The sequence below is a fragment of the Strigops habroptila genome, chromosome 7, assembly GCF_004027225.2.
Source record: "Strigops habroptila isolate Jane chromosome 7, bStrHab1.2.pri, whole genome shotgun sequence".
Lineage (NCBI taxonomy): Eukaryota > Metazoa > Chordata > Aves > Psittaciformes > Psittacidae > Strigops > Strigops habroptila.
In genome coordinates, this window is record NC_044283.2 from 64,912,548 (window position 1) to 64,935,678 (window position 23,131).

Sequence of the window (23,131 nt, forward strand, 5' to 3'; positions counted from 1 at the left end):
TCCTTCAAGACATGACAAACTGAAACAAAAGGGAAGTGAGAGAGGATTTATTCAAACTTGACGTTAACATGAGCAAGTGGCACTTTGAGGCACTGCCCTAAATAAATACCAGGAACCCCAAAGCATTTACCAGAATTACAGAACTGATGTGCTACTTTAAAGCTATCCGAAATGTAAGCAGAATCAGAAAAATTAGCAGGAAAGACCAAAGGTGAGCAGAGCTGCTGGTTCGTGACAGAGATTTAAACACCCAAGCACACAGACAGCAGTGTTATCATTGTTAAATGTGTATATAAAACAGTAACTTTGCATGTTTACAAAAATCCATATCCTTGATTTCTCAGAAATGTAGGGACATTTAACCTGAAAGGCACATCAGAGCTATAACCCTTTTCTTCTTATCATGCCTACATGCTTTTGACAGTAGGAAAAGGATGCGCTGAGCAGATGAAGAGGGATTTATTTGTCTGCAGGGGGAACATTCTTCAATAATTATAACTCCTTTTAAATGGTTCTTTGGAAACAACATCTCTGAAATGAGATTGTGGAGTTGTTTTAGCCAGGGCATTATCTGGCAGTGACTCATTCAAACGCTGTTTACAATGGCATTTCATGAAGTCTGCAGTCCTATTTTGCTGACAATTGCAACCTGTAAAATGCTGGGACGCACTGTAGGGTTTTAAGAAAATGTTTTGCTCTTACACCTGCCAGGACATTTGGGGCCCTGTTCCCTTTCTTCAGGATGTCTGTAACTTCCATATATAATCAATAGGAATTGCTCATATCCTGTGCTAGGAAAGTAAGGCCTGTAAGCCGATGTGTTAAACCCTGGTGTCTAAAGAGCAGTGTATGAATAAAAATATCCAGCTTTTTCAGTGGTGGTAGCTAGTTTTCCTTCTCCTCAGTAGCCCTTCCATAGTTAATTTTACATGCTAAAGGTCTGAGTCTGCATCTTTTTAAACCAGTGTGAGATTTAACTTTCATTTCATTGTGGGAAGAATTCGCCTTACTGAGAAAATGTGTGTGACTTCATGGCTTTCCTCCCTGGCTGTAAGGTGGGAAAACAAGGTTTATAAGACATTTGCTTTTTGGATGTTACAAATTTGCTTTTGAAGCGTTTCTATTACTGTCACGGCAAGATGTACATCATAAAGATTTGCAAAAGAAGCTGTGTATCCAAGCTCCACAGAGACTTAATAATGGTAAGGTCCCAGAGCATAACTGTTTCTCTGTATTGCATTAGAAAGCAAAGCATTCCAGTGACTTTCTCCTTGTGAAATCAGGAGAGATAAACAGTGTGCCTCTATAGAAGTGTAAATATTTTTCTCCAAGACATTTAGAGTTTCACATGCTGTTGAGGGTTGTTTTTCTTTTTTTCTAGGGTGAGAAGGCCTGCATATTCAAAACATTTTCAGGCTTGATGTGTAGTTTAGCTAAGGGTGGGTGTATCTCACAGCGCTTGAGGTTTGGTTAACACTGCCAACTATTTCTGGGTTCACGTGGTTCATTCGTCTAGTTGAAGCCTGAAAAAACACTTCTCCTGTGTTTCATTTGTGGAGTTTTTCCCCTTTTCAGTTTGTTTTTGTTTGGTCTATTTCTTGTTTTGAGTTAGGATTTCTGCTCTGTGCTCAAGTTGGAACATCACCTTATGAAAGATCTTGTGTGTTTTGTAACATGGAGCTTGTGGTGCCTCTTCGGTCTCACTTCTGGAGCCAAGGACGACCAACTCAATAATAAATATTAAGGAATTCTTTAGTGAGACTGTCGCATGTGAACAGCAACATCTGGCAGTCTTGAACTTCCCATCAAGTAATCTCACTTCAGCACTCAGGTTACTTTAACCCTAAATGCAGATGGGAGTTACAGTTGCCATGGCAGGTATTGGTGACTGCTGAATAAACACACGCACCTACACATCCTTCCCAAACACTTGTTTGGTCTTCAGTCCACGTGGGAAGAAACCCAGTAAAGTTCATATTTTGTAAAACCTTGTTCTCATAATAGCTGAATGTGCTTGAAATTAGACCAGGTAAGTTTAACATCTCCAAGTTTCAGAGCTTCTGATGAGAAGCTGGGATGCACATCTAAGAAATCAGGGAGATTTTTTACATTTTTCTAATCTGATCTGTTTACTACAGATAATCAAGTTTCAGTCAGTTTCTCCTGCACTGCCTGAATAGGTTATTCAGCTCAGATAACATGATGCCCTCAAAAAGTAATTTTAGTCCGCTGTCTAATCACTCCCACGATTTAAAAAATTGTAATCTATTTCTGGTTTGAAAAGACTACCTTAAGACTCCAGCTATTGATTCTAGCTATGCCCTTATCCAGGTAGACAAGGGCTCTCTTACTACGCCTTATTTTCTGTTATTCAGAGCATGTGTACATATGTGTATGTACATACAGATATATATGTGTATACAGAGAATCAAGTCATCTCCGGGTCCTGTTTTCAATAAACTAAGCTCCTGTCATTCTAAAGGTCTCCCCAAAACGCTTTCTCTGCAGCTGCAAGCAGTTGTATTATTCTGCTGTTCCTCTCAGTTGCTCTTTGCTTCTCCTCACTGTTTCCTGTTGATAAATCCCAGGATTGTACTTTTTTTGCCACGAAGTTACCCTTGAACTGCATCCTGATGTGGCACCTTTTTATTTGGTTGGCTATCCTGCCAGAATAATTGCTTCCCAGTTTTCAGTCTCTTCTGGTTTTCCCCACGTTTTTCGTTTTTTCCCCCTTATTTGTTTGCCCAGGCTGGCTTCCTTGTTCCTAGAACCACCTTGCTTGTAGATATGCATTAGAGGAACTATGTATTACTGCAGGGGACCGAGTGATCCCTGGCAACCCTCCCCTGCCATTAAGTCTGCTTTGTTACACTATTTCATATAGGAAGTGGGCTTTATTGCAGTATACAATTGGGCTGGATTTTCCTCAGGAACATCACGAGGTATGTGTTGGGAGTTATACCACTTGTTATGTTTACTTTGTGTACCAGAAGATACTTCTTATTCTTTGTTGAGTCACCTGTGAGTTGGATTGCTCTCTTCTGTGCTTGGAACTCGCAGACTGGAGCATGAGTGAGTCAGGGAAAACAGAACTGCATTCCCAGCTCCGCTATTGATTTTTCTCTGTGACTTGGACACTTTGCTCCACTCGCAGCTGATAATATTTACCCACTACATTACAGCCACTGGAGAGAGAAGATGATGGTGTTACAGCCGTAGAGAATAACATCCAACCTTTTGGTAGGATTGGAAGCAATCATGTCTAGACAAGGTCAAATACATAAAGGCAGAATCCATGGTGCAGGGCAGGTTAGTTGAACTTGCTGGTACTGCTGAAGAATAGCATAGAGAGAGCTCAGTGGCTGTGATGTAAGGAGAGAATTTTAGCTGTTTCCACACATTCTCTGGCTATATGAGTCAGGGCTCAGGTTGGTTACTTGCTTAGACTGAACAGTAGCAAACAAGGTTAAATCATCCCTAACCTAGACTACAGAGCTGACAGTTGAATGAGTCAGTCAGAGGAACGTTAGCTGACACCAAGATAGCTCACTTGGGCAAAAAAAAAAAACCCCAAACCAAAAATCTAGGAGTCTACTTAAGCAAACCCTCCACCACCCCAAAACAGTCTTTTTAGATGGCTTGTTCTCAATTTTGTTCTCAGTTGTTCTTAATTATGTCTCTATTCCTGTTATTCTGCCTTTTTTATCATATGAACTAAACTGTTACTGAATTTTTTTCTTTTTTTTTTTTTTTAGAAAACCATGACACCATAGTCAAAAAGGAGTTTGTTGCATCCCAGACTTTTCCCATGATGTACAAAGAGGCCCTAACCACATTCTCTGAAGTTGATGTTCTTAAAAATTATTTTAACCTGGTTTGCATTGGTGTAGGTGATTTAAATGTATCGGTTTGAAATGCAATTTTAGTTAAGCTTATGTCTGTTCATAATGTAGGAAAGACACAACGTTTATCTTCTGCTTGCTTTTTTTTTTTCTTATTAGACATTGTAAGTGTTGTTTATGCTAAGGGGTTCTAGGGACAGCTGGAGAATTGCAAAACTAACAGCGTTAGGGACTAATAAAATAAAACTTGATTTCTTAAGAAAGGGCAAATTTTATTACTGGAATAATACGGTTTTGCCCAGATTTTTGTCTGATTTATACTAGCTTTACATTTTGGATTTCAGTATGCGGAATTGGTCCCTAGTTTTAAGTGGCATTTAACCACGCTACCTGAAAATGAAGGCCAAAGATTCAGCAGCTCTGGCCCATCGTCAGGATGGAAGGTTTCCCTGACAAGGTTCTTTAACAAACAAGATCTCTCCAGCAAAAACATTTATTCCTGTTTATGTCTGAGGTAAACCAAAGTAAGACTATGTGTCTCTCTGTTTGCTACATTTTTCTTTATTTAATTCAGGAAGTCGCTGGCATTAAGGTTTTTAATAGCTCATAAACAGGCAGAGGCTACAAATGTGCCCCCCTAATTGGTGTATGGCTGAGGGTTGGGTGAGATTTTGAGGGAAGCAGATGATCAGGAGGCTGGAGCACCTCTGCTGTGGAGACAGGCTGAGGGAGCTGGGCTTGTTCAGCCTGGAGAAGAGAAGGCTTCAGGGAGACCTTAGAGCAGCTTCCAGTGCCTAACAGGGCCTACAGGAAAGCTGGAGAGGGGCTTTTGGCAAGGGCATGTAGTGACAGGACAAGGGGGAATGGCTTCAAGCTGAAAGAGGGGAGATTCAGATTAGATGTTAGGAAGAAATTCCTTCCTGTGAGGGTGGTTTGACACTGGCACAGGTTGCCCAGAGAAGCTGTGGCTGCCCCATCCCTGGCAGTGTTCAAGGTCGGGTTGGACACAGGGGCTTGGAGCAACCTGCTCTAGTGGAAGGTGTCCCTGCCTGGGGCAGGCGGTTGGAACTGTATGAGCTTTAAGGTCCCTTCCAATCCAAACCATTCTGTGGTTCTATGACACTGCACTGCTTGTTTCCCTTCCTTTTCTTCCTCTGCTCCTCTTGCCTCAGCATGCAGAGGGTGACGACTTCTTTCCTATTCCCCCTGGACCTGGGAGATGCACAGTGCCGGGTGCCCACCTTGCTGGAGGGCAGAAGGCTGCTTTGCAGGCAAGATGTGAGGCTGTTGCTGGACCCATAGGCCTGTGTGTTTTTCCAAGAGTTGGAAAGGCATAAAGAGAAAGGTTACTTGGACTGAGAAATAAGGACATTTCAATATTTCTTTATAGTTTTCTGGATGATATTGTTATCACTGATTAAAAACAAACAAGGGCTAATTCTACATGAAAGCTAGGCTGCTGCTTTTGCAGAAGGTACAAAGACTTGTGGCATCAGTCATCCCTGTGATGCTAACATGAGGTGACAAAGAAGAAGGTTCAGGCTTCTGGCTATAGCCTACATTGAACATAATGGCTAAAGCTTTTTTTCTTCCTGGGAAAGTCTTTAAAACGGCAGCAGCTAGAAAAAAATGTTGGCAAACATGCCACTATAAATCAAACCTATCCATCCCCTGTATGGAAAAGTATCTTCAAAGGTATGGAATAGCTTCCATATGGAGCAGCTGAGTAAGATGAGGATCATTCAACTTGGAAAAGAGATGACTAAGGGCACATATTGTAGAGGTCTACTCCCATAAGTATCTAATGGCATTGAGGGATGTTTAGCAATTTTGGAGGGTTTGGCAACATGTTAGTGATACTTTGCCTCAGATTTGGCTTGTTTCGTTCTGCTGATGTGTTCCTGGCCCTCTGCCTGAGATTTGGCTTATTTGTCCTTTTTACCATTCATTCTCACTGTTTTCTTTCTTTTGTTCTATTTTAATTCATTGTTCTTATCAGGTATTTTTAATCCCATCCCCCTGCGCAGGGTGATAAAAGTAATTAGTGTTTTTGCACATCTGGGGAAGTTTTATCTGAGTGAGGAAAGAGGAAATCCCCTGAAGTGATTTTACGAAGTTCCTGGATTGCTGCTACGAACCTGTTTCTTGCCCAGTTAATGCAGGGTCACTTGAACTGGAACATGCCCAGCGATGTTGCTTAAAACCACACCAGATGTGCTGCGCTCTTTACTCAATCAGTCGTCTGCGCTTTTTAAACCACAAACCGCTCTCGCCCATGTGGAGCCACTGGATTTGTAGTATGTGGCTTCAGTCAGAATTATCTAAATCTTTTGGTTTGGGGATTTTCTGTGTTGGATTTGTAGGCAAGGGTGCCTGGGGGCTGCTTCTGTGAAGCTTCATCTTCTCTGGAGGAAAACTGATGCCCTGTAAGGCTGCGCTGACTAGCAGGTTTGGTGGTGCAGGAGGAGGATGTGCACGGTCCTGCCTCTCCAAGCACTACACGGTGTCAGCACATCCTTTTTCCTGCAGCCTGGTGTGCCCAGTCCTTGGGTCTGCGTGAAAGCAGGGGAGAGGGGGTTATAGGGAAGCTAAGGCAGCCTCGAGCTGTCCCTGTGTGATAATTCAGCTAGAAGGTGGAAGACCTTCAGCAGGAGCTCTGCTGACTGGTGGAGGTGACTCTCTGCACCTAGCAGCTGCTGGGGAGGGTGAGGGAGAAGTCAAGGGTCAGAGCAGCACCTATGTGGAGGCTCTGCAGTGCCCTGGGGACCTTCACCAGCCTGCAGGTGCTGCAGTCTCTTTGAAGCTGGTCAGACTTGCCCTGGGAACTGGTGTAGTCCCAGTCTTGGGGGGACCGGTGATGAGAACCGGTGATTAAGAAGCCCTCATCTGCTCCCCATCTATTTCCTTTAATGAATAGTTTTCGGCCAGAATTGTAGATGAAGCCTCATGGGTTTAAGAGGTATTTTCAGCTGTATTAAAAGTTTTTGAAACATTATTTTAGAACTCAGGCATTTCAGTTCAAATGAGATCTTTGCATATGTGTCTTTTTCTCCTTTTTTTTTTTCCTTTTTTAATGGCTTAGAAAGTTTCTAATGATACTTTACTCTCCAGGGTCAAATGTTGTTTATTTTGCATATGGCAATAATATTTTTTTAACGCTCTTCTCTAATGTTATGACTAAATGGGCAGGATTTGTTACTACATCAAAAAACCCACTGATTCTGTGTCTAAATTTAGATTAAAAGCTGTAATTAATCTACATAATGATGGCTACATTTTTTTCTGTGTACAGTCTTATGCTTGCTTCCTAATTTTCTGTGTGTTTTCAGTATTCTCTGTTCATTAAGTTTGCAAAATACGAACAGCATGTAGGTCTATTAGCAAAACATAGAACCATAGAATGGTTTGGGTTGGAAGGGACCTTAAAGCTCATATAGTTCCAAACCCTCCCTCCATGGGCAGGGGCACCTTGCACTAGACCAGGCTGCTCAAAGCCCCATCCAGCCCGGCCCTGCTGTAATTCCATATTTAATTATGCAGACAACAGCTTCAGTTACTTCCAATGTCATTAATTTGTTGTCGTCGTTTTACCTTTGAGTATTCCATGGTTTTTTGCGCACCTGTAGGTTGTATTTCTGCTGAACATTTGTGTATTGTCAAGCTATGGGATTAAAGTTTGGAAGGAGGAAATTGAGGTCCCTGCTGCAGTTAGCTGTGCTGGAGGTAGCTGGTCTGGTGTTTGCACTGGGAAGCTCTGCTTCTTGCTAGGGTTCACCTCCTGGCCACCAGCACTTTCCCCAGCGGTGTGTTGTGGGATTAGTCACAAACAGCGAGCAGTACTGCTTTCCTAAACCATTCCAGTCTTAGCAGCTGACTGTTTTTTGGCATATTATGTGCAAGCATCCTGATTTACCGAAAGACAGCTTACCCAAGGAAGGATCCGTAGTTTGAAGCAAGGATGGTTTAAAGCAGGGTTATGGTGACAGAATCAGCATATGTGTTCCCGTGCAGGGAGTCGGCAATGACGGCATTTACTAGCTCTTGCCGGATTGCCCTGCTAGCAGAGAGAAGGGCACCTCGGGCCAGCAGGGCTGTGCTGAACCCTGCCCCTGTTTCCAAGGAAGACATGAGCAGCTCCAGCTGTTCTGCTTATTCATCCTGCCTTTTCAGAGGAGTATTGGTGCTGCTTTCCTGTCAGGGATGAGGCTGGGATTTAGATGTTCTGCTCTTATCTTTCAAGAGCCTTTATTGAGTTGTTCAACATACTTTCTCTAGTTTCCCCATTTGTAAATGAAAATATATTTGTATCCATTCTAAGAGCACCAGGCACAAGAACTAGTTTGTGTTTGCATTTTACTCTACCCTGACTATGTCAGATGCTTTTTAAGACATATTTTCTTTTGGCACAATTCCACTGAATATTGCAAAGCAACTTCAGCTTTAGACGGTGGGTGTATTTTGCCACAACACTGAAAAGGTTGTATCTTACTAATAAATTATCCCTATCATAGCGTATTTTGCTATGAGTTAGAGTGTATCCTGGCTGCAAAGCCTGCATGAAGGTGTCTGGCCACCTTGTACAGGCAAGAAACCATGAAGTATTGCAATGCAAATTCTAGAACAGAGAGCTTACAACAAGTAGCATGCGCCATTAACAGTATATATTGTTTAGTAACCAAGGGAGAGTTCTAGAGAGGTCTTCAGTACAATGATGAGCAGTTATAATGAAGTACTATCCTGGTTAAGATAACAGCCTTGAAAATTCATGCCTTGGGTTGGGGTCTGAGGAAACCTCTCACAGAACCACCCATTTGCTGTAATTAAGTGTGAATAAGTAACACCACGTTGGTTCATTAGCACTGGTTGGTTCAGCAGACTGATGAGCTGACACTGTGGGAACCAAGCCCAGGAAAAATGCAGCTATCGTGCTGAATTTGATTTTTGTGAGTTTTGTAGCTTTTTACTTCTTTTTCCTTTGCTGCAGTTCCTGCATAAAATCAGAGGAAGTCAATATATTCTGAGCTCTTGCAGCCCTGGCACGATCAGCATTGATTACAAAAACATGAACAGAAATTTCTTTGTCCCTAAACAGTAATAAACAGTGGCTGAGGCTGCTTTTCACAGGGAAGATCACAGCCAGAAGCATCTTGAACTCTCCTGGTTCTAGCATCAAAAGAAATTAACTGAGAAACAGCTCTGCTGGAGGTTATTGTTGTTCACTTCAGGACCAAATAGAAAACTTCTGTATGTTACTTAAATACTGCGGCCAGCCATTAACATCAGCAGGCCTTTTTTCTTTACAGGTTTCTTAATTATCCTACTGCATATTTGTACTTCTGCAGTGAAAAGTGTTTCGTGACAATAAGGTTGTCTAAGAAAAAAAAAAAATGGTTCGTGCGAAAGAGTTTCCTCCTTTCACAAATGGGAAAAGCGCTGTAGTGAAAAGGTGTCACTCCTCTCTCTGTGGTTGCTGCATTTGCCTTTTAAGGAAACCTGATTTACAGTTAAATGTTTTGGAAGATGGGCAAAGGACCAAGGCGAGTGCTAACAGTGCCAAGGAGAAGCGGGAAATGAGGGAGAGGATAAGGAAATATCTCTTTGCTTTTAAACAGAGAAGGAAAACAAGTTGGAAATGTGGGTGTGGGGGAGGAGGGAAGATGAAAGCACCCACGTCATTGCAAAGCAAGGGCTCTAGAGTAAAAAGAGAAAAAAGATTATATGGTGAAACCTCGTGTTCTGATAACTTCAGTAGCTTGTTATCCACAAAAACGGGGCTGCGTGCTGCTATGCTGCCTTTGCTTCTGGCCTTCCCCTGCATTTTTCTTCCTCTTGGGCTGGGTGTCCCAGAAGGGCGTCAGCTCTGCTTGCCTGGTGTCTCTCAGTTTTAGCAGTGGGGGCAAAGAATGGTCACACTCCTGCCTTTCTGCTCTCCTCCACCTCACAACGTTTGAGGCAGAGTGGGGCTGCCAATTTTGGGGTACCAAGGGGCAGGCAGTGCCTGCAGGCCCTAGAAGTGGTTCAGCAAAGACTTCTGCATCCCACTCTGCAGCCTTCTCTCACCATAGAGTGAAATCCTGCTCGAAATCTCATCCATCCGTTGCCCTTGGTGACAGTGATACCTTTTTGGGATGAGCACTGAGGAAAGAGGTGGACGGGCCCATCTGCAGGACCCAGTGTGATGTTCAGCAGAGCTGGCATGCACAGCTCTGAGACACCAACCCACCCTCCTTCGTCCACATCGGAAACGCATCCTTCTGCATTGGGTCAAGCCCTAACTGGGGCTTTGGGAAGCAAGAGGCACCGACTGTCTTAGCCCCAGTCCTTTCTTGTTTGTCACTGGTTGCAGAAACAGGTATGGTTTCCCCACTCTGGCTCAGAGAGCAGTTTCTTGGCGTAATCAGACATCTGACTTTGGCCCTATTGTTTCCCTGTCATGGCTTGACTTACCCTTCTTGTCTCCAGGGAAGATACAGCTTTCAGTTCCCAGTGAATGAGTCTATGGTTTGAGACCAGAGTTCCATCTGTCCCTCTATTTCTCATAATGCAAACAGCAGCTGCTTGGAGAAGAGTATAAGCATGGGGTGAACATTTCATCCTGCCTCCCCAAAATCACTCTCCCCAGCCTCCAGTAGTTTGTTGTCCCTGGATGTCTTTTGTACTTGGTGTCTCTCTGATGTTTTGAACACCAAGATCCTATCTTTTAACCCCTTATTTTCTCATGTGAGGCCCTTCCTATTTTATTCAGAGATGCTTTTTTTGCTTAAGAGTCTTTGGTGAGGAGCCTCACTGAATAATTTGGGACAACCTGATCTGTAGTTGCCCATATCTGTTATGAAACCTCATTAGAAATTGGTGTCCTTTCTAGTCCTCTGGCATTGAGACAGTTTATGCAAGAGATTACAGATGACAGTTTGTAGTCATTTCACCTATGATATATGATGCCCTGACTATGTGTTACTGTTACTTACTATATATTGCTCTTCTCTTTGCCAATTTTGTCTATAATCTCATTTACTGATACTTCAATTTGAGACCAATGCCATAAATGCTCCATAAAGGAGAGTTCCTGCAGGAAATGGTCCTTTTACCCAGTTTGATTCTTTACCAGTAATGCTTCCCAGTTGGCCTATGTAAGAGTCTAGAAAGCTGTTTAAACAATATTACACTGCTCATTCTCTGAAATGGGTGAAGCACAGAAATCGTCTTTTCTAAAATCGTAGAATCATAGAATAGTTAGGGTTGGAAAGGACCTTAAGATCATCTAGTTCCAACTCCCCTGCCATGGGCAGGGACACCTTCCACTAAGCCATGTCACCCAAGACCCCATCCAACCTGGCCTTGAACACTGCCAGGGATGGAGCATTCATAACTTCCTTGGGCAACCCATGCCAGTGCCTCACCACCCTCACAGTAAAGAACTTCTTCCTTATATCTAATCTAAACTTCCTCTGTTTAAGTTTAAACCTGTTACCCCTTGTCCTACCACTACAGTCCCTGGTGAAGAGTCCCTCCCCAGCATGTTTGTAGGCCCCTTTCGGATACTGGAAGGCTGCTCTGAGGTCTCCACGCAGCTTCTCTTCTCCAGGCTGAACAGCCCCAATTTTCTCAGCCTGTCTTCATACAGGAGGTGCTCCAGCCCCCTTGCTGGGAGGGTGCTCATCCTTGTGGCCTCCTCTGGACTCGCTCCAGCAGCTCCATGTCCTTTCTATGTTGAGGACACCAGAACTGCACACAGTACTCTAAGTGAGGTCTCACGAGAGCAGAGTAGAGGGGCAGGATCACCTCCTTTGACCTGCTGGTCACGCTTCTTTTGATGCAGCCCAGGATACGGTTGGCTTTCTGGGCTGCAAGCGCACACTGCTGGGTCACGTTAAGTTTTTCATCAACCAACACCCCCAAGTCCTTCTCCGCAGGGCTGCTCTGAATCTCTTCTCTGCCCAATCTGTAGCAGTGCCTGGGATTGCCCCGACCCAGGTATAGGACCTTGCACTTGGCTTACTTAAACTTCATAAGGTTGGCATCAGCCCACCTCACGAGCGTGTCCAGGTCCCTCTGGATGGCATCCCTTTCCTCCAGCGTACCGACCGAACCACACAGCTTGGTGTCGTCGGCAAACTTGCTGAGGGCGCACTCAATCCCACTGTCCATGTCGCCAACAAAGATGTTGAACAGGACCGGTCCCAACACCGATCCCTGAGGGACACCACTCGTTACAGGTTTCCAACTGGACATCGAGCCATTTACCACAACTCTTTGCGTGCGGCCATCGAGCCAGTTCTTTATCCACTGAGTGGTCCGTCCATCAAATTGATGTCTCTCCAATTTAGAGACCAGGATGTCGTGCGGGGCAGTGCCGAACGCTTTGCACAAGTCCAGGTAGATGATATCAACTGCTCTGCCCCTGTCCATCAGTTCTGTAGCCCCATCACAGAAGGCCACCAAATTGGTCAGGCAGGATTTCCCCTTAGTGAAGCCATGTTGGCTGTCACCAACATGTGACAACCAACATCGTTGTTTTTCATGTGCCTTAGCATGCTTTCCAGGAGAAACTGCTCCAAGATTTTGCCAGGCACAGAGGTGAGGCTGACTGGTCTGTAGTTCACTGGGTCTTCCTTTTTCCCCTTCTTGAAACCCTTCCCCTTCTTCCAGTCATCAGGAACTTCACCTGACTGCCATTATTTTTCAAATATGATGGACAGTGGTTTAGCAACTTCATTCGCCAGCTCCTTCAGGACCCGTGGATGGATTTCATCTGGTCCCATGGACTTGTGCACATTCAGGTTCTTAAGATGATCTGAAACCTGATCCTGTCCTACAGTGGGCCTAAGGTCTTCATTCTCACAGTCGCTGCATCTGCCTTCCAAGACTTGGGTGGTTTGGTCAGAGCATTTGCCAGTGAAGACTGAGGCAAAGAAGTCATTAAGAACCTCAGCAAATCCAGGGTAGCCAGTTGTCCTGATAGCTTCCAGATAAAGTACTGCTTTGGTTTCCAAAAGTAATTTTTGAGTTCACAAAAATGTAGTATTTTTGTTTTGTTTTATTCTATGTTTATTTTTAAAGGAGAAAAACAGTTAACAGCTGATATTCTGGTCAATTTGTAATTGTGCTATACAGAAGAACTGAGATTGAACATTCTTTGGATGGTCTTAAAGGCTTAGAGCCCTTGTTGCAACCATGAAAATATTAGAACAATTTAGATGGCATTAAAATTGAGTTGAAATGCCATCTGCTTAACCTATATACCATTTGCCATGTAATTTCATTGTAAAGAAACCAAACCCAGTTATCAAGCAATAGTATTTTCAAAGAGAACAAGGTCTGTAGCAGAAGATAGTATCTTCTAATAGCCCAACTGACCATTCTTGGTTACAGCTTAGACAGTCGGAACTACAGCACCATCACATTGATTCCTTTTTATTTTCTTCAATACTAATTTTATAGCTGAACTGGTGTTCACGGGGGGGGGGGGGGAATCTTCTTTAAAAAATGTCTGTGCCTTGCTTGAAATTTGCTTTAAAATGTTACATGTCATCCAGATCATATGTTAAAATCCATTCACATGGATGCAGGCAGGAGCAGGAGCTATGGCAGGCAAACACTCACATGGTTGGCAGCACAGTAAGTCCTTGTGCAGAGCAAGCACTGCTGAGCTCGCAGGAAGCACCACGGCCAAATTGGCTCTCGCTGCGTGGGACTGGCTGGACCCACAGACCAAGGGCCCCAGAGCTGGGCACAGGCAGGCTGTCAAGTTGTTTAGATATGCATCTGGTTTGCTTTGTTCTAATAGCTGCTAGTTACTGAAATTGTTTCCTAAAAATGAAATTATTTCAAGAAGGGAGGGTTGCTTAGGTTCTTGCACCCTTCTGCAAGGCTTCTATTCTTGAGCTCTGAGGAGGACTGAACACGGTTTTATCAGGACAATTTCTAATCTCTAAAATAGTGTCTGAGTTTTCAGTTACAAAATCTGGAAAAAGAAATGCTTGATTTTGATGTACAGCGTAAGAGAATTCCTCATTTATGTCTTGATAGGATATCTTGGAGAAAACTCTGTCCCTCCCAAATTGGAATTCTATTCAAATACTTCAATTAATTATTTCTCAGAACGACTTCTGGCAGTTGCCAAGCATGAAGAATTAAATCTTCTCTTCTAAGATCTGTCAGAAACATACCGTTTTAGAGCCACCATCAAAAATTGACAAAGCATTAAAGCAGCAGCCCGCCACTGCTGGGCCTGACTGCTAATTAGGAGAGCAGAGGACCGCTCTCAATATCACCCCTGAGGCTCCCCGAGCAGAATCAAGAAATATCACAGGTTTGTCAGCACAGCCTGTGGCCAAGGTGGAGAATTGACGTACATCTTCTGAATGTAAAATCTATTAGTTTCTTCTACAGAAGTCACTGTTACAGAACTGAAGTCTTTCTTTTCCTCTGTCAACAGTGAAAAGATTGTTGTGCTAGAAGAAGGTTTCAATTTTGCGTAAAAATATCCAAGCTGAAATGTATTTCCATAGCCAGGTACTGTGTGGAGGATAAAGGTTTGGAGAGAGTATTCCAGGTCTTTTTTCTGAAGTGCAGATCTTGCCATTGAAAACGCTCTCTGACTTCATCACTGCTTTGCAACTCTGTCATCCGCTGCCATGTGTAGGTCTCGGAGGGCAGCTGGTAACTGCTGCAGACTCACTATCCATCACCCCTCACTCCACAGATCATAGACCCATAGAATGGTTTGGGTTGGAAGGGACTTTAAAGATCATATAATTCCAACTCCCTGTCGTGGGCAGGGACACCTTCCACTGGAGCAGGTTGCTCCAAGCCCCTGTGTCCAACCTGGCCTTGAACACTGCCAGGGATGGGGCAGCCACAGCTTCTCTGGGCACCCTGTGCCAGCGCCTCAGCACCCTCACAGGGAAGAACTTCTTCCTAATATCTAACCTAATTTAATGCTGCCATAGGGTGCAAAGGCCAGAAGCAGAAAAGCTGCCTGAAGACTGGCAGCACAATTTCACTGCCCAGAAATATTTGGTTAGGCAAATACACTTCAACAAGTTAAAGTGACTTAAATCATTCAAATGCCTTTAAGTTCTTCCTTACTTGTTTTGTTATTGGCTCGTAAGGAGAGAGCATTGGTATGTTAAATGTATCCCAAGCCAATAAAGAAAAAAAAAATCCATTCACTACAGCCTGAATGTCTTTGATTTATGAATCTCTGGTTCATCCTGACAGCTACTGAAAAATTCTTGTAAAACTGCATTAATCTTGGCCAGAAAAAGAAATGCATTAGGTAACAACAGTGCCACAAAATACAGTTACTCTTGGGAGTATGTTTAATGAAAGGCATCATTAGTGTTTAACTCACCAGAGAAGCAACGATAGATATTACCAAATACTTTCTCATTTTTTAAGTCTGTTAAACAAATGTGTGCCTGGGCATAGAAATGCATCTCTCAAATTGATGTCTCATTACCTTATTTCCATTCTTTAATGTGTATAGTTTTCATGTGTGTCAGAGCTTCTGTGTCATGAGATACTGAAACTCAGTAATACAAATATTTTGTTGTATAAAAGAGGAAAGGGAAATAAATTACTTTCATTATTATTATTTTATTCCCAATATGGAGCATATTTGAGATCAAAAACTTAGCTTAATGACTTGATTGGTCAAATAGCATTCATTTTAGTGCCTTGGAGAAATTATCATAAACTCAATAAAATGTTTAAAAAAAACCCAAATCTTGATTATTATTTGTTACTGATTTGGTTATTTTTTTTCCAAGAATGCTTCATTACAAATAACAATGTTTTCCAAGAAAATAACTAGATAGCTTGAAATTTGAATATATTAAGGGTTTGAATAAATAACGGCAGCTGCTTTCCTCTTGCAGTAGCTACTTTGCAGTTCTGAATGCAATTTTACTTAGCATATATCCATGGCAATTTACTTAATATCTTCTGGTTTTTTTAAAGTATCTTAAAGGCCCTAGGCCCAAGGTGGCAGTAGGCCATCCTAGCAGAGAGATGTAAGGAGGAAGGAGCAGAAGAGGACTGTGTGGCTGCACTCCTGTTCAAAACCAGTTATGTTTCCACCGTGAATTGAAGGCAGAAAGCTGTGCTGTAGCTTAATCAGAAAGGGCAGGTGATGAAAAACAGGAATGAGGTTAAATTCATGCAGGAGATGACTTTTTTTTTCTCCCTCTTTTTCATTACTTTTCCATTAAAGAAAGATAGGACATTACTGTGGGTGCTTGTTTTGTTATTACAAAAATATTAATTTCATAATTGAACAATGGAATGTGATTCTGTATTTGCAATGTGTCATACATATCTGGCCTGTGCCCTTTATTTACAGTTCTCCAGAAACATCCTAAGCTATATTGAGTTGAATTAAACATAATTAAACATACTGTTAAGATTTTTAAAGACATTTAAGATTCAAGATAATTGGACAGTTAAAATACCTAAATTTTCTACTGAAAATGTTTCTGTCTGTATCTCCCGTTTTTATAGGCTTTCAGGTAACATCATTCATACATGTACCTGAAATTATACATCCCACATTGTGTACTGATGGTGTTAGAGGTCACTGGACAAGTGAGTAGGTCAAAATCGTGGCTTTTGGGAGGAGTTGATGAAATTAATTTCAGTATTTTCGGCTGTGAGATTTTTCACTAAGGTTCTCTTGCTGTGTGTGAGGTGGTTGCTTTGGTTTTCTGGTAGAATGATGTTATAGTATTTATTTTCTTAAAGCGAAGAGAACAAAGGCAGGCATGTGGACAGCTAAGCACTGCTTCAGACAATTTGTCTTACTGACTGCAAGAAAATTACTGGCATGGCACCAGTGCCCTTCGCAGCCACTTTGAGACATGGCAAATCCTCCCTAGGCTGTTAGGGTAGTGCTTGCATTAGCCTTTCGTAATAAGCAGGTACCAGAAGAGTTGCAAAGGTCGATTTCTTTTGACTGCTGAAGGTGGGCTCTTACTGGACAAATAAAGGGAAATAGCTGAAAATTATTAATGCTTTGTGGAGGAGCATGAGCAGAAAGTTGAAGTTTCCTATCATGGATATCTAAAACGCTTAACTCAGCCAAACTATTGATTTCCTCCTATTCACTGACTGGCCTGTTCATGATCAGGAAGGTGTTACGATGGAAAGTCTCACGTGAGGAAGAGTGGTAGTGGTTGCACTTTTATTCCAAGACTTGAGAGAGGAGGGTTCAGTTCCCAGCTTTGCAGCAGATTTGGTGTGCGAGTAGCAACAGTCTGCCACAGCTATTTCAGTTCCTCAAGTTGATCCAGGCACCCAGCAGAATTTGATGAAGTTTCCACCACGGTTAGTGTTTTCCATTGAACACCACCCACCTGTCTGCTTTAGTATATCTGAAATCCTGCTAGACACCTCCTGGTCTTCAGCATCTAGATCCCTTTGAAAACCTGGTTCATACCCCCCAAGGTTTTTTCGTTGGTGAAATGTCTGAGCTGGAGCATGAGGACCAGGGTACAGTGCTGCCCCGGTGAAGCTCAGGTTGGATATCAGCTTGGAGGGGTATGCTGTTGGAAACACAAGTCGCCCTCTCACATCTCCACAGCCAAGCAATACCTTCCCACCTCCACGAATGTTCCAAGGCAGGCAGCACTTTGTCCTGACACAGTGAAAATACAGGTAGTTGTAGGGTTAGCAATGTGCTGGCTGATTTCCTGGGATTTCAGCTGAAATTCTGAAACCCCACCTCAACATTGTGTCTCTGACTTCAGACACCTCCGGTTTGTACCTTTCTTTCTAAATGCCAGTTTGTGATCATTTTATATGCTGTTGCTTCTAACATGTCCAGAGGGTGTTCATAGGCCTCAGTGCCTGGGACCGGCCCCCCTTGGGATCTGCACTGCAGATAGCCCCTCAGACCTACGTCAGAGCTTGTCATGCAGAACTACATGCATGACATATTGTAGCTGTTCTGTTCTATTCTGTTCCATTCCATTCTCTTCTGTTCTATTCTGTTCCATTCCCTGCTCTCACAATGAGTTGTATAATGATGAAACCGTTATTTACCTGAAATGCCAAGGGGTTTTCAGCACCAAAAACACTCAAAGACACAAATCAGAAAGGTTACAGGTGGAAAGAGTATTTTATTTATAAAGTTATTGTATTTATCTTATTTTAATTTAGTTTAGTTTAGCTTAGTTAATTTTAGCCTAGTTTAGATTATATTTTCTTTTTCTAAACGTTTTGGAGCTGGTGCTCACAAGCATTAACTCGATGCACATGCGCAGCCAGCAGCAGGCTGATGCATCCTTCAGTTTAGCTTGAAAAAACATCCCTTGCAGCCTGACAAAGGAAAGCCGGGCCAGGAGCGGTGCTGTGGTGGTGCAGAGCGGTGCAAGAACCCAGCCAGAATGGGCTGGGGAAGACCTGGCAAGGGGTGGTGCTCAATGCTACAGAGGACAGCAGCAAGTCCCGGGGCCACACTGGGGCCACCCTGGGAGTGAGTCCCGGGGCCACACAGGGGCCACCCTGGGAGTGAGTCCCGGGGCCACGCTGGGGCCATCCTGGGAGTGAGTCCCGGGGCCACGCTGGGGCCACCCTGGGAGTGAGTCCCGGGGCCACGCTGGGGCCATCCTGGGAGTGAGTCCCGGGGCCACGCTGGTGCCACCCTGGGAGTGAGTCCCGGGGCCACGCTGGGGCCACCCTGGGAGTCCAGAAGGCTGCCTCCCCCCGGATGCGGGGCACGAGGGCCAGCTGCGTGGAGCACGAGCAGCTGCCTTTGGGCCACAATAGCCCAAAGGAGCCCCATGGAGGGGCTGTGCTCGGCTGCGGAGGAAGGCAAAAAACCCCGGGGACACTTGCTGGTCCACCCTGGGGGCAAAAAAGCCCTTCCCCCCCCAGCTGCAGGACACGAGGGGCCACCTTCGTGGTGCATGAGCACCAGGCGATAACCAAGCCAGAATGGACCGAGGAGCCCTGACAAGTGGTCATGCTCAGTGCTCAGAGGAAGGCAAAAAACCCCCGGGGACCAGTGCCAATCTGCCCCGGGGGAAAATTCCTTCCTGACCCCAGCACTGGCGATCGGCTACTCCCTGAGCACATGAGCAAGACCTGCTCCTGGTCCACGGGCTGGTTATGGCTCCAAGGGGACACTGGCACTGCCTTTTCTGCCTCCACCTGGAGCCATCTCAGGGGCTTCCAAGAATAGCAAAATGCCACCAGCATGATCAACCCTGGGGGCAAAAATCCTTCCTGCGCTTGGTAGTGGGAGCTCCAAGGCACTGGGGGAGGGCACTGAGCCATCTATGGATCCTATTTCTTATGGCTACTGCCACTATCTCCCCAGAAGATGAGGACGGCAAGCTCCGCGAAGACTGAAGCAGGATTTCCATCCATCCGATGAGCTGTGAGTGCGGCTCCTCCAGGAGCTGGAATTGCAGCAGAGAACCTCTAGCAGCTTCGGGCAGTCTTCTCCTCTCAGCCCCTCCAAGTAAATCCACGGGTGCCTCAAGGAATTCCTCTCAGGTGCCTTCAGGCTGCCAGCTCTGTCCTGGTGGCAAAGCCAGGCACTCTGGCAGGGGGACACGGGAGGATGCTGCCTTATACTGCCCCAGAGCATTGTGATGCTGCGTTGGCGAGTGGTGGCACTATGACACAGGGGTGACGGGGCCCCTGCAGCCCTGCCCAGCACAGCCCTGCTGCTGCCCCTTCGCCCAGCATCCCTTGAAGAAAGGCCTTTGGGGTGCTGGCCCTGAGGCAGTGCCTGTGCCCAGGAGGCCCAGGGGGATGTCCCTGCCCATGGCGGCCACACACTGGGCACCGCTCCTGCGTGTCCCTGTAGATTAATCTCTGTGTTCAGACTGCATCAATAAAGGCGTTTATACCACATACTGTCATTTGACTGTGGCGATCCCAGAGGTGAAAGAAAGGGGGTTTGGTTCCCTCTGCGTGAACTTTGCAGAAACGTAGAGAGCGTACAGGATTTCCTCACCATTCCTTATCAATACACCAGGTGGCATTTGCTACTACGCTGCTTATGGTGAGGTCGTCGTCTTGGAAAGAAGAAGAATTTAAGAAATCTCTTCAGCGTTTGTTACACAGGGTGTTTAGATATTTGCTTGTGTTTATTAACGTTCATGTGTCTACTTTGGGGGTTTACCCCACACAGGGACTGTGAGAATGAAGACCTTAGGCCCACTGTAGGAGAGGATCAGGTTTGAGATCATCTTTAGAACCTGAATGTGCACAAGTCCATGGGACCAGATGAGATCCTTCCATGGGTCTTGAAGGAGCTGGCGAATGAAGTTGCTAAGCCACTGTCCATCATATTTGAAATATCCTGGCAGTCAGGTGAAGTTCCCAACGACTGGAAAAAGGGAAATACAACCCCCACTTTCAAGAAGGGGAAAATGGAAGACCCAGTGAACTACAGACCAGTCAGTCTCACCTCTGTGCCTGGCAAAATCTTGGAGCAGATTCTCCTGGAAAGCATGCTAAGGCACATGAAAAACAAGGAGGTGGTTGGTCTTCCAGTATCTGAAGGGGGCCTACAGGGATGCTGGAGAGAGGAACTCTTCATTAGGGACTGTAGCGATAGGACAAGGGGTAATCGGTTTAAACTTAAACAGGGGAAGTTTAGGTTAGATATAAGGAAGAAGTTTTTTACTGTGAGGGTGGTGAGGCACTGGCACAGGTTGCCCAAGGAAGTTGTGAATGCTCCATCCCTGGCAGTGTTCAAGGCCAGGTTGGATGGGGTCTTGAGTGATGTGGTTTAGTGGGAGGTGTCCCTGCCCATGGCAGGGGGATTGGAACTAGATGATCTTAAGGTCCTTTCCAACCTGAAGTATTCTATGATTCTATATTTCTACATGAAAATACATCCTGTTTGTCCTTAGCCACTTATTACAATTCAGGATTTGACTATTGCAAAACAGAGCTTAAGTGTAAAAATTTCTACATACTTGTCTCGAGAAGTGGAAAGAATATCCCTAATATTAAACCATAAAGTGATAGTTTAAAGCAAGAAAGGGCATTTAACAAGGGCATTTAAGAAGCTGCTCAATCCCAGATAATTGTCATGTACGTGGAGGGGGGAGGGTTATAAAATTATGAAAGGAAGGTAGTTTCTGCAGCGTGTGATACAAGTAAAATGAAACAGTGCTATACAGAAAGGAAAGCTGGTGCAGGGTCAAGGCTTGATAGATTGGTGGAGGGCCCATTTCACAGGGTCATGGCTTCAGAAAGATTGACAGGACTGTAGGAAGTGCCAGGCCCATCCCACCGGTGGACACCCTTTTGCCATCTCAGCTGTGCTGACTTGTGTCCTTGTGGGGCCATGCTGCATACGCTGCCAGGGGTGATGTGTAGCATGTTTTGTGGAATAAAACTGTGCTCTCAACCTTAAACTTGCATCAGGTGGTGAGTCCCAGCTCCAGTAAGGGCTCCCAAGCATCTACATGGGCTCAGGTTGTGAGGAACGTCTGGTAGCACAGGGCAGCGGGTGAGCTAGGAGCGTGTCAAGCTGCTCATGTCTCTTCAGTGGGACATTGCCAGCCCTGGGAGAGGGCAGTGATGCTTTGGGATGTTCAGGTTGTGAAACCATGTGAAGATCTGTGATTGAAACTATTTCTGATCTGAATGTGGACTTCAGAGGTGCTTCTCTGGCAGACTTGTGACCCGGCAAAATGGGCTATGATAAATGTACATGGAGTGCTGGATGGAAGGGTACTGGCTGCAGCATCTCTCCCTTTCTGCAATGCTTACAGCAATATTGTCTAGATAAGCCTCAGTAGTGCTGGAAATCTGTGTTTATGTCAACCCATGAAACACGTTTTACATATCTCACTGAGATTAGTTCATAGAAGCACCCTATGTAACTGATTCTAGTTGAAACCTTCACCAGATCCATCTGGCTGACGTCTTAGCGAGCAGGAGGAGAGAACAGGAAAAAGGGGAGCTTTTTTGTTACTGCTTTGCCTTTTGGCAATCACTTGTTTTACTTAAGGTTTCTCTTTTCTCTCTCCTCTCTGATAGGCCTAGAAGATGTTGTAGCAATAATGATTCCTGAACCCAAAGGAAAAGAGATAGTGAGCCTCCTGGAGAGGAACATTACTGTGATGATGTACATAACCATTGGGACACGCAACTTGCAGAAGTACGTCAGCCGGACCTCTGTGGTGTTCGTCTCCATCTCCTTCATTGTGTTGATGATCATCTCACTGGCATGGCTGGTCTTCTATTACATCCAGCGATTTCGCTACGCAAATGCCAGAGACAGAAATCAGGTGAGCAGTGTTGGAATGGCCGTTTGTGCTTCCGAAAAGTCAGCATGGGATTCAGCTTACAAGTAAAAGTTGAGGGAATTGTGAATGTGTGGTAAAAAGACAAACCAAAACAAAAAATCAAGAAAGTAAAAAGAATGGGGATGTAAAAATGCCTGTGTTTGGAAATAGCCAAGACTTCTGTCAATATAGACGGGATTCAGGAAAAAAGAAATTAATAAATACAGTGTGTATATATTATGGGGATTTTCTCTCATGCAAAACACACAAATAGACAGAAAGTTGATGTTTATTAGTGAAAAGATTGCTTTTATAGCTAAGCGACATAGAATATATAGCTAACAACCATTGGGATCAAAATGATGGCTAAACTGTAGTGAGGTATGTAAATGTCTGTGTGTGAAACAAGGGTTCACAATAGAAGAAGAAAGAAAAAAGGAATAGAGAGCGTTTTCATTTTAATACTTCTTTAGAAAGGTCTTGGGCTTGAAAGGCAAACATGTCCCTGTTTTGACAATGATCACTGAACGTGTAAGTGCTGTAGTGATAGCCACCAATATTATTACACCATTGTTTTTTGTTTTGGCGTCTTGTCCAAACCCCTTGAAAAAGATACAAAACCTATAGAGCTGGAGAGAAGTCAACAGCAGTGGGAATGAGCCCTAAGTCCTGAGGCCCTCTGGATTTATAAGGCACTGTGCATCTTTATGGTAGTTCTGCAATGAATAATAATAGCAATGATAATAAATTTAATCTTTTCTTGTCTGGATGCAACTATCTTGGCATCAGCAGAACTGTGAAACTGAGACTTCTACATTTCATTCTGATGGTGCAGTAGAAAATGCTCTCAGTGTATGAAATCTGAGATAACCACTTTACTGCAGGGAAAAAATGCACTGTAATTCAGAGATGTTTCTGGACCCTTAATAAATTACTATCAGGGTAGGGGGACAGTTGTCTTGCTTGCTCCGCAGAAAAAGTAAAACCGAGAGTGTTAATAATCATCTTGTAAAGTATTGCCACACACTCTGC

General features: G+C 44.2%; 1 protein-coding gene across 2 annotated transcripts in view; it reads left to right on the top strand.

Annotated features, from left to right (window-relative positions):
• The window catches only part of RNF150 (ring finger protein 150), a 133,568-nt gene that overhangs the window by 54,236 nt on the left and 56,201 nt on the right, over window positions 1–23,131 (top strand). For both annotated transcript variants that reach the window (XM_030492664.1, XM_030492663.1), the window contains exon 2: window positions 21,852–22,102. In XM_030492664.1, the coding sequence (XP_030348524.1) occupies window positions 21,852–22,102 (251 nt within the window). The remainder of the gene's footprint in view (window positions 1–21,851; window positions 22,103–23,131) is intronic.